Consider the following 11,809-nt stretch of genomic DNA (forward strand, 5'->3'; position numbering starts at 1 on the left):
AGAGAGAGAGTATGCAGGATGGGCCCTGCTTACTGACTGGCCTACCCTGGGCTATGCGGTCAGGGCAGATGAGGCTCATCTCCAGAATGTTTACCCCTAAATGGGACCCCTGTGCTTCCATCTCACCTGAGAGGTGACACAGGAGCCCCAGGAAGCTCCCTATCGCCAGAGGATCTCTCCACAGTGGAAGAGGGCTGACACAATAACAGCCTGTGAGGCACGGGCACTAGAGATAGGAGAAAGCCTGCCGGCCACAGTAAGCTTGCCTCGCGGTTTCCTCCCAGCCGGGGAAGGGGCTCTTCAGTTCCAGCCTGTAACTGTACCAACAGCGACCACCTGAGGATGCAGCCCATAACATCACAAAGGAAGCCAGACACAAAAGCAGCTGTCAGGAGCTTGGTAAACCATTTATTCTACCAGCAAGGTTCAGAAATGTACAGACCAGGCTTCAGGGTGAGACCCCTGTGCAGCGGCTACTTCACGTGCCACTTCGGGTGGTTCGCGGCTTCTGGACACATGGGGGGCTCCCGACGGCTGCCTCAACCTTGGAGTCCAGGGTTAGGCTCTAGTCTTTGAGCACAAGCGGGGCCTTCACTTGGTCGGCCACATCCTTGCCGCTGAGTGCCTCCACGATGGCGAGTGCAAACTCGAAGCTCGTCCCAGGCCCTCGGCTGGTGAGGATCTGGCCGTCCCGCTCCACACGGTTCTCTGAGTAGCTGTAGTGACCTACAGGGAGCAGACACAGTTGCTCTGGGCTACACTGGCTAGACAGCAGCCTTCTATAAACTGCTGCTGCCATTTCTAGTCTCCCCCCTCCCCCCCCCGCCCCCGACAAGGCTGGGTTTCTCTGTGTAGCCTTGGCTGTCCTGGCCTCGAACTCACAGAGATCCCCCTGCCTCTGCCTCTATTTCTAGTCATAAGTGAGTAAATGAAACACAAGGCTGCATGCTGCAGCTAGTCACCTAGGTCTGGCTCCTAAGCCCTCCAGGCTACCAAAGCCTTGTGGTAAAGCAACTGCAAAGGTGGGTGGAAAGAGCCAATGACACAAACGGGAGAAAGAACTGAGGGGCACGCGTGATGAATTCCCCACTTTGCATTTTGTGGCAGGGACTCAGCATCAGGCCAGGCTAGAGCAGAGGCAGTGATGCCGACAGAAACTGCAGCCTCAGACCAGACACACGCACAGCCGGGAGGCAGAGACCAGCACCACAGACACTCTTCCTCTGCCTACCTGCTGGACCCTGAGCATCCTAAAAATGTGGGGTACCTCCACAAGGACCCCCAGCTCTCTCCCACCACTCTGTCTCTGCGACAACAGGACACGCCTGCCTCTGGGGCTTCCTTACACATCTCTAACCCTCACCCTACAAGCCAGAGGTTTCTTTAGTCAGCCTTGACGTGTTTCCACATCCGGCCCTGGGGCAGGCCTGCTGGCCCCACAGCTGGGGCCTGCTGCCTGTCACAGCACCTCCTCATCCCCTCCAGCACCGCCACCAGCTGTCAACTTTGCTCTCTTATTATCATCTGCTAGTCAGAGTGCCTGGGCCGCCTCTGCTTTATGTCCGCCCAGAACACGGAAGCAGGTTTCAGTGCAGGGTGGAAGTTCCTGACTCGGTTCCCCTCGGCAGTCTACCCACTGATGACAGAGGGCTCTGTCTCCCTCAGCACCAAGGGCACAGCGGCAGAGGACCTCATGCTCTCAGGCACTCATGGGACCCTCTGCCCAGGCTACCTGGGCTCTCACCTTGGCACAGAGGCCGTGAGAGGAAGGGAAGGGTTGGGACAGAATCTCAGTGAACACATGGATTTACGTCAAGGGCAGCCAGAGCGTGGGAGGGCCTGCAGGAGCAGGTGTGCAGGGGCTCATGATGACAGAGGATGACTGTGGGTCTCCTCATCCACCAGCACGCCCCACATCAAGTGCCTGGGCACAGCCTCATAGCCCCCGCTTCTATCAGAGATGCAGCGCTCAGAGCAGCCAGAGCTCATCAAGCGCCCTCGGGAGGAGCTTGCCACTCCCTCTGCTAACTTCCCATTTACATTATGGTAAAGAAAATGGACACCATCACTTGAAGGGATGTTCCGGCTCACAGAGCCCTACCTTCTGATGCTAAACCAGGACATTTTAAATGGTAAACTGGAAACCCAGCCTTGGCCTAAGCAGGACAATTTGAAACTTGTCAGCGGCCCCCACCTAGTGGCCACAGTGAGGAACAGCCTCACAAAGTGCATTGTTACAGCCAGGGCAGCTGTGGAGCCTGGGAAAGCAAGGCCAGCTGGGACTGAGTAGAGGATAAATTTGCAGACTCGGTAAAAGCTCTTCAGAGAAAAGGCAAGTGGGGAGGCAGGACACAGGCAGCAACCGAGGGCTGCCACCTGTGTGCAAACAAAGCGACTCACTGCTTATGCCTTGGTGTGATAACTGAGGACACTGGTTACCATAGAGACCTGAAACCCAGAGAGCCCTAAATCCTTGCTACTTGGTCCATCAAGAAGGAGCAGTCAGTCTCTAGGCACAGTGGCCCTGGGGTCCAGTCCCTGCCTGGTCTGCCCTTCAGAGCTGCCTGACCTCTCTGAGGCTGGCTGTAGTAGGAATGGCACAGACGGTTCTGAGAAGCCCTGCCACTGCCGTGGACAGGGGAAGAGGGAGCCCTTCTCCTTCCCAGTGGGAACATCCCCACTGGTTTACCAAGTGTCACTGAGCCCAGCATACAGTCTCCCCTAGAGCAGTCACGTGGAGGATGGCTTCAGTCCTCCCAGAATGCTTTCAAGGGGGGGACAACGGCTTAAAAACAGGGCTTACTGGCTGCATGCTTAGCCGTGACATATGGGTGGGGGAACCTTGCACTACAGAAAGGGGGAAGGGAGGGGAGGGGAACGCTCTGGTCAGCTGGCCTTTGAGCCTCAGTGTTCTGGCGCAGGCAGCAGGAAGACGCCACATGCCTTGCCACGGAGCTACAAACTCCAGGTAAGCGGGGGCACTGTGTAAGTTCTGAGGCCCCACTATGTGCTCTCAGCTGCCATGCTTCAGAAGCTCAGGTGACACAGGAACAGCTCTTCTTGCATTGTCCCCACAGCACAGGTCTCAGTTCCTGACCGTTTCCACCCTGACCTCACTTCATAGATTAATACAACAAACTCAGCTCCTGTATGTACAACACCCAAGAGCCAGAGCCTGATGGTCACCCTGTTAACTGACAGTCTCCCTCTAACAACTGAGATAAAGTGACAGGCTTTCAGGGAAACACAGCACTTGTGCTAAGAACACACACCAGTGTTCACAAGAGCAACCCTGTGTGGACACAGGCCAGAGGAGCCTCGGTCAGTGCCCAGCACTCATGGCAGGCAGCTCACAACTGCTCCAGGAGATGCAACAATTTCCTCTGGCTTCTGTTACACGCACGCATGCGCGCGCGCGCACACACACACACACACACACACACACACACACCCATGCACACAAATTTAAAAAGGAAACAGTGGCTTAAAGAAGTCCCTCTACAGCCTGGGTACACACAGGAGAAGCAGCAGAACCAACCACAGTCCACATCCCAAGTAACAGTGAGGTGGGCCTGTGCGAGCTAAACGGCAAAGACAAGGCTGAGGCTGAGGCAGGAGGATGGCTTCAATCCCAGTCAAAGCTACCTGTGCAACACAGTGAGGCTCAATCTCAAAGCCAAAAGCAGGCTGCAGAAAAATCCAACCAGATCTCATCTAGTAATAAACATTAACAAAAGGATGCAGGGACTGTGTAGTTATGTAAGACACTTGACAGCCTTCATCGACACGTGGGAAGGGGAAAGCGGGGTGGCCGGAGGTGGGAAGCACCTAGCCTCACTCCACCCCTCCTACCCTGTCTGCATGCTTCACCATGAGCAGAAATTGCTGTTATAAATTTAATAAAAGTCAAGCCTAGCTGACACTTAGACCAGAAACATGGTGTCAAAGAAGCTGGGCCTGTCACTTAAGACATTCCCTGAAGGTCTCTTTGGGGGTTTTTGGTTGGTTGGTTGGTTTTGGTTTTTGGTTTTTTGAGACAAGGTTTCTCTGTGTAGCTTTGTCTGTCCCGGACTTACTAGGCAGACCAAGTGCTGGGATTACAAGCGTGTGCCACTGTGTCCAGCCCCTGAAGGTCTCTTTACTGTGGACTGTGAGTGAAAGGACATTTGTTGAAACTGCCATGAGGGTTTAAATTGTACCCTTGGGTTGCTTGCAAGGCACTCGGTAAAAACACTAATTAAACCAGGGCTTCATAACCCTTCCCATTTTGACAATCAGAGATCTGGTGCCCCGCACACTGAGACTGGCAAGCTCCTCTGTGGCAGCCTGTTCGAGTTCCAGTTGAGAAACACATGCAAAGGAAACAGGGCCACCACACCATGGAAGGGAATCCCTCTGCACTGCGTTACCTCACGGCCACCCCCTACACACACACACACACACGCACGCACGCACGCACGCACGCACGCACGCACGCACGCACGCACGCGCACACACACACACACACACGCACGCACACAGGCACGCACACACACGCACGCACGCACACACACACGCACGCACGCACGCACGCACACAGGCACGCACGCACACGCACGCACACACACGCACGCAGGCACGCACGCACGCACACTCTTCTAAGATTTTGCTATACAGGAAAGCCTCACCATACTTACTTCCATTCATCATTTTGTCCTTAGCCAGTGGGTGTGTTGTAACTTTGCTTCCAAAACCTATTTCATGAGCCAATAGAGCTGTAGGACCTAGGAATAAGATGAATAAAAAGATGAGAGTGAAAGCAGAAAACCTGCGCTTTAACACCTGAAACACACAGCAATTACTTACTACTGCCATTATTTCCTGAGACTCTGGCACTGGAAACTGCAAGCTCAAGGCAGCTGTAGGCCCTTTTCTACAGCGCCACCTGGTGGACACTTGAAGCCACTGGGAACTCCTTGAGTACCCTGCCAGCCTCCTTGCTTCTCCTTCCCAGGAAAGGCTCCCTGCCAATCACTTTCTTTTTTTTACCCAGCAGCATGAGGTGCCACTAACAGTTGAGTTCAAACACAGTATGCGATTCCTGGTTGCAACAGCACAAGACCACCCTGACCATCTTGCTGACTGAAGCATGGGTCTCTTTCATCACAGTGGTCTGTCCCCTGCCTCAACCACCCCAGCTTTCTCTGTTCATTATTCCAAGATGGTGGCCCAGGACAGCACACTGCTAATACTGTTCCCTTTTTTGAGTGTTGACTTGATTCAGAGGAAGGCCCAGGCATTCAGGCCCGCCTCAGCACGAGCGAGTGCGCCAGCCACGGCTGGTAACCTTCTGCTCGGTGATGCAGAAGAAGATGACACAGGGGTTTATTCAGCAAGGTCTACGGAACAGGCCCAGGCACACCCTGGGGAGGCTGTCTCCTAGATCAGTGGACACCAGTCCACCTGCGACTCCCTCCCTACCAGAGATAGTACAAGGCTGCAGGGATTGTAAAACCATCAACCACCAGGAATCCCTGGGTCTCAGCACAGCAGGAAGTCAGAGCTGAGCGAGCCTAGGGCGAGATGTCCTACAACACCAATGCTTGGGTGTTCTCACCGGGCCTCTGATGTGTTCTCAAGCACGCAGTCCTGGGATCTCTGAATTTCTCTGTGGGTGATGCCCATCCCTCTGTCATGTCAGGGATTAAGAATGGCTTTGCCAGCCAGGCATGGTGGCACACGCCTTTAATCCCAGTACCTAGGGAGGCGGAGGCAGGCAGATCTCTCTGAGTTTGAGGCCAGCCTGGTCTATAAATCGAGTCCAGGATAGCCAAGGCTGCACATAGAAACCCTGTCTTGGGGAAAAAAAAAAAAAAAAAAAAAAAAAAAAAACTTAAACCAAGCAAAAACCAAAAAGAACAACAAAAGAATGTTTTGCCTGTCCCTGCTAGAATGGAACCGGGCCTTCCTGAGTGCTCAGTACGTGCTCTACAACTGAGCTGTGCTCTCAGTCCCAAACTGGGAACTTTCAGGACTTTTCCCCACTTATGCCCTCCACCTCTCTTTTCTTCTTTGGAGAGAGGCTCTCGATATGCAGCTTGGGGTGGTCTTGAACTCACGATACGCCTACTTCTACCTCCCCTGTGCTGGAATTACAGGCTGGTCTCGCAGCTAGCCCCAAACAGGGACAATTTGAAAACAGGAAACTAGCACAATGCCTTGCCTGAAGGATGACTTCAACAGTCTCATGTCATTCCTAAGAAAAGGATAGAAACTATCACAATGTCTCCACAGTGTCTGCTTTGTCCTTTGCAGGAAGCTAGGGGACCAGAGCTAGGACAGAGTACCTCGGTCCCCGAACAAAACCACTCATTCCTCAGTCACTGACTCGCTTGTCCTGTGACACACTTCAAAGGCATCTGACAAGGAAGACAACGACAAAAGTTGCTCTGATGCCAGGTGCCAGAGCATCACCTGATGTTAAAGCAACGGGAACGGACCTGGAGCTTAAATGGCAGCCGACAAACGACTACAGTTTCAAGGCTCAGGGCACATGAGACATCAAAAGACCTCATTTGAGAGGCTGGAGAGATGGCTCAGAGGTTAAGAGCACTGGTTGTTCTTCTGGAGATCCTGAGTTCAATTCCCAGCAACCACATGGTGGCTCACAACCATTTATAATAAGATCTGGTGCCCTCTTCTGGTCTGCTGACTCACATGCAGGCAGAATACTGTATAAATAATAAATAAATATTTGTTTTTTAAAAAAGACCTCATTTGAAGCCATGGGTGCTCAAGAGCACTCAAGCAAAGACTCTGCAAGCACCCAGAGGCAGGCGAGCTCCAGGTAAAGCTGTGGAGTTCACGCCGGTCAGATTCCTGCTGACTCTCCTGGCAGGGCTAATTGCTGGCACCAAGATGTGCTGGAACAAGCTGTTTGCTGGATTCCAAAGGCCTTGTGTTCCCTGAGGTCAACCAAACAGGGAAAACCCTGAGTCTCACAGACTGGAGACCCAGGGCACGGAGAGACAGAAAAGTCAACAGCTGGCTCAGTGCTGCAATGACACAATTTCATGCCATGCAAGCGAAACACCAGAGTGGGTGCCTCCTGCTTCATGAAGGCGAGCGGTGAGCAGTCAGCCGGGGCACGCTCCACACTCACCCGCACAGATGGCAGCTATGAGGCCCTTCCTGCTCTCCTGCTCCTTCAGGATGTCCTTCACCACAGGCGACTAGAAAGAGAGAACCCAAACAGCTAGTCACCACAAGGAGAGCGGGGACAGCCATGCACAGCTTAGCTTGCTTCTAGCTGTTTCCAAAAAGCACTCTAGTCAGCAAATACAAGAGCGACCAGGTTCCTGACATGTCTGTGTTCTCAAGCCCAGTCAACGGCATTTACCCCAAGAGAAAGGCCCACACTAAAGAAGAGAAGGAAACAGCAACGTCACCTGGGCACATAACCCTGTCCTATGCTCCAGCAGAGGCAGAAGTGAGAGGACACAGTGTTCAGCAGTTTTGGATGGCAGAGAGGGGAAAAAACTCAGCAGGACCAGTCCACTGCCTGCTCAGCCCACACCATACCCCCAGCCCCCACCTTCCCTGCGTGATTCTTTACACAGGGCTTGAATGGTGGCTGCCTCAGAGGACATCGTGTATTCACACTGCTGCCTCTGGTCCTGCAGCTGCCCTTGACCCGATGGCAGAGCAGGCAGCATCTCGAGGCTTAGCTCACTCAGGTGCTGCAGCCGCTGAGAAGTTAGCAGCCTCAGCTGCCACAGTCTACACTCACTAAGCCTGCTTACAGCAGCTGCTCCGCTGACTCAGTAAATGATCTCAGAGAGGGCTCCGCCATGTCAGACAGCACAAGGCTACCTTCTGCTGTTTCTCCTGTCTCTACAGCACACCATGGCAAACAGACCAAAGCAGAAGCTGCAAGACTTTCTTCACCGGCCCTTCACTAAGGCGCGACTTGAGCAGTTTTTTACCTCAGATAAATTCTGTGCCCCCAGATTTCCTCCTGGAAGAACCACCACGTCGTACGGCCCCTGTGGGTGGGGAAATAAAAGGGAACATCTCGTTTCTGCTGTGTGAAGCGGCAGGAGGAAGGGAAAGTGCACGTATGCGAGACAAACCTCCTTTCTTGCATCTTCAAGACTGGCATCGGGACAGATCATGACATCACGGCTACACTGCACGGGCTCTTTCCCAGCCAGGCCTGCAACGGTGACTTTAATCTAGAAAAAGAGAAGGCGTTCAAGAACATGAAAACACAGGCACAAGGCAGTACTCTGACACCTACCCTGTGGTTTCTAAGTAACCTGTCAGGAATACCACAAGTCAGAGGCCAGGCAACGGCCAAATACACTTAATGGCTGCTCTCTTCTGGTGTACACGGGGCAATTAGATTTGCAGCTGAGCTGATACCCTAGCTCTGGCTGGCCAGAAGAGCCTCGATTCCACAAGTGCTGAGTCTGGAGACCAATCACAGGGGCATCCCACTAACCACCCACCTTTCAAGACACTGTTGCCATTTAAACCTCATGGTCCCTTCCTAAAGCAGAAGTGCAAGTCAAACCATTAAACAGCTTTATCCTGCAAAACATTTAGTAGGTGGCATTGCCAGTAGCTGGTGCCTGAACCCCAGGGGTTTCCCCACAGTGCTGGGGGACTACAGGTTAGCTCACTGGGGACAGCTTGTCAAAATCTAGGGATGCTGACCCACAGTCCTGGCCCAGCGATCTTACTTTCAGGTACAGAGCCTGAAAAACTGTCCTCAACTTTACAAACATAAACCCCACCAAAGAGTATTTATTCAGAGGGTGGAGAGATGGCTCAGTGGTTAAGAGCACCTGGGTTTGGTTCCCAGCGCCCACATGGCAGCTCGCAACCACCTATAACTCCAGTTCCCGGGGATTGGGCACCTTCTTCCGGCCTCTTTGGGTACCAGGCCCTCAGATGGTGCACAGGCACACATGCAAGGAAACACACACACACACACACACACACACACACACAGCTACAGTAGGAGGGGAGAGGAGTGGTTTGGTTTCCACAGAGTAGGCCTGTGCAGCAAGATGAAGTGAAAAATGAGCTTCATCTTGGGGAGCTGAGTCCTGCGCAAACTGGAAATAAGCAGTGTCTCTGCCTGGGTTTGTGAGAAGAGGCAGGGACAGCTAACTCAGCATTGTTGTCAGGTTTGTATAAGTAAATGCTGAGGGTGACACTGGCAAGCAGGCATGCATTGCACACTCGCTGTGTGACATACACAGAGAGAACGAGGAGCCCAGGCTAGCCCATGACAGGGCGCACATCCGGTGACCTCACATCTGCGCCACAGGATGCAGGCTCACACACAGTCACCAAGAGCACGGACTTAGAGTCTCCTCTTGTTACCTCAGGAGGGCTAGCCCATGCCGGAACTCACCCCGGCCCGCCGCATGACATCCACAGGGATCACCGTCTCCATCTCCTCTGCTCCTTTGGCCAGGATGACCAGCGCTCTTTTGGAAGCCATTTCTATTTCTTAAATGCTTAAAAAGAGAAAGGCAAAAATTCTTCCAACAGCTGCCACTGTAACAACCGCCTGTTCCAACTGAGTAAATATCATTTACGGGACAGGATGGGCTAGATGAAAGCAAGCACCTTAGGTTAATGCGTGGAAGTGTCTCAACGCTCTAATTCGGGGATGCACACTGGGGGACTGGAGAGATGGGCTATGGGTAAGAGCACAGGACCAAGGTTTAGTTCCCAGCACCCACAGGGCAGCTCCCAGCTGTGCGCAACTCCAGTTCGAGGGGCCTCTCCTGGCCTCCACTGGCACTGTGTATATATATGAGTGTATACACACACACACACACACACACACACTGATCTATCTATCTATATGTGTATATATAGATATCTATGTATAGATATATATATGCCGGCAGAACACTCATGCAAAAATAAATCTAAAAACAATCAGGGATTGCTAGCCTGTGTTAATATTTCCCTTATTGTGCTTAAGTCCAGTTTCTACCAAAGCAGGTCACATAATGGGCCCTGCACATCAGTCACGCTGTGGAGAGGTGCACTTAAACTACGATTAAAAAGACCACCAACAGAGTCGGGCCGTGGTGCAGACTATCTCCGTGAGTTCGAGGGCAGCCTTGTCTATACTCCAAAGTGAGGGCAGGACAGCCAAGGCTACACAGAAAAACCCTGTCTCAAAAACAAAACAAAACCAACCAAAACCGTGAATTTCACGGGTAAAAAAAACCAAATACACAGTCTGGAAACCTGTAAATTTTGAAGGTTTTTTTTTTTTTTTTTTTTCTTTCCCATAAACTGCTAAAATTTCAGGACCAGGTTGGGGGAGATGAATGGTGCTAACCACACTATTAACGATTAAGAAAGATGGAAATTCCCCTTATGAGTCTAACCCTGCCAGACTGCTCTGCACCGCGGCCAGGAGCGGCCAGTGCCCACTCTGAAGCACTTTTCGTGTGTTTTCCCCGCACACCTCCTATGCATCAGAACTTTAGTCAAGCCCTTCCAGTAACCCAGAGGGTGCTGGGCAGAGGTCTGGCCCGACATGCACCGCGGCCGCCGTCCCGAGCCCTCCCAGCCGGGACCCTCGCCGGGCAGCCGGGGGACCGCAACCCGGCCTCTGTGCCCCAGGGCGCTGACCTGCACCCTCGCCTTCTCCACCCACGCGAAGCCTCGGCCAATGCCGCCGCAACCCCGTACTGGGCCCAGTCACACACTCACAGCAGTACGCATGCGCACCACCCGCGCTGAGGCTGCGCACACTCCTCTCGCTTCCGCCTCGGTGTGCGTCACGTCCGGTCGGGCCCATTCCCGAGGCTGATTGGGGCACGGAGGATACTATGGCTACGCGGACCGCATGCACCTCCCTCCAGCCTATGATAGCGTCCCCACTGCGGGAGCACCTGTCTGTGACCCTCAGTGCCACTGCGGCACTGAAGAAGAGGAGGCCGGAGAATGGCTGCGAGTTCGAAGCCGGGCTGGGCTAGATAGTCAACGTACCCTCCCTCTCTACTCCAGCGCTCCCAGTGCAGGAAAAAGAGAAGTGAAAATAAAAGCCCAGCATAGTGGGCCACACTTGTCATCTGTGGATGATGTCCTTCGTCTCGTTTCTCGTGGGCTGCATCCCTTTTTTTTTTTTTTTTTTGGTTTTTCGAGACAGGGTTTCTCTGTGTAGCCTTGGCCATCCTGGACTCACTTTGTAGACCAGGCTGGCCTCGAACTCACAGCGATCCGCCTGCCTCTGTCTCCCGAGTGCTGGGATTAAAGGCGTGCGCCACCACGCCCGGCCTTGCTTCTCTTTCTTGCCCCTTACTGTGACATGCCCTTTTTTTCACCCCTGGCCCTGCTAGTACTCTTCCAGGCCTGTCCCTCCCACAAAGGCCTGGTCACCCTGTACCCTAGGTCAGGGTGAGTTTTGCTTTTTTCACTATAGTGCTTTTTAAATGCCTGGCTGCGGGGCTGGAGAAGCAAGCCGAGGTTTTAAGAGCTTGCTGTTTTACAAGGTTTGGTTCCCAGCATTCAGCACTGCCTCTAACTACAGTTCCAGGGGACCCGGTGCCCTCTTCTGGCCTCTACGGGCACTGCACTCACATGCACATTCACATAATAATTAAAAGCCCTGCTGCACTCTCGGGTTAGAGCTGACATCTCCAATACTTTAAGCTACTTAGATTGGGCTATAAAGACGGCTCAGTGGTTAAGGGCACTGTCTGCTTTTCCAGAGGTTCTGAGTTGATTTCCCAGCAACCACGTGGTGGCTCACAGCCATCTATAATGAGATCTGCTGCCCTGTTCTGCCCTG

At 53.1% G+C, this 11,809-nt stretch overlaps 1 protein-coding gene across 1 annotated transcript; it reads right to left on the minus strand.

The window, feature by feature from the left end:
* Positions 1 to 416: 416 nt before the first annotated feature.
* Park7 (Parkinsonism associated deglycase) lies at positions 417 to 9,530 on the minus strand. Its single transcript, XM_051171688.1, has 6 exons — positions 9,404 to 9,530; positions 8,112 to 8,213; positions 7,965 to 8,024; positions 7,142 to 7,211; positions 4,677 to 4,763; positions 417 to 726 (listed from the first exon to the last, which is right to left on the minus strand). The coding sequence occupies exons 1-6, from the start codon at positions 9,491 to 9,493 to the stop codon at positions 566 to 568; spliced, it is 570 nt and encodes a 189-aa protein (XP_051027645.1). The 5' UTR covers positions 9,494 to 9,530; the 3' UTR covers positions 417 to 565.
* Between the last annotated feature and the right edge of the window lie 2,279 nt (positions 9,531 to 11,809).

The sequence above is a fragment of the Acomys russatus genome, chromosome 29 (genome assembly GCF_903995435.1).
Source record: "Acomys russatus chromosome 29, mAcoRus1.1, whole genome shotgun sequence".
In the NCBI taxonomy this organism is placed as follows: Eukaryota; Metazoa; Chordata; class Mammalia; order Rodentia; family Muridae; genus Acomys; species Acomys russatus.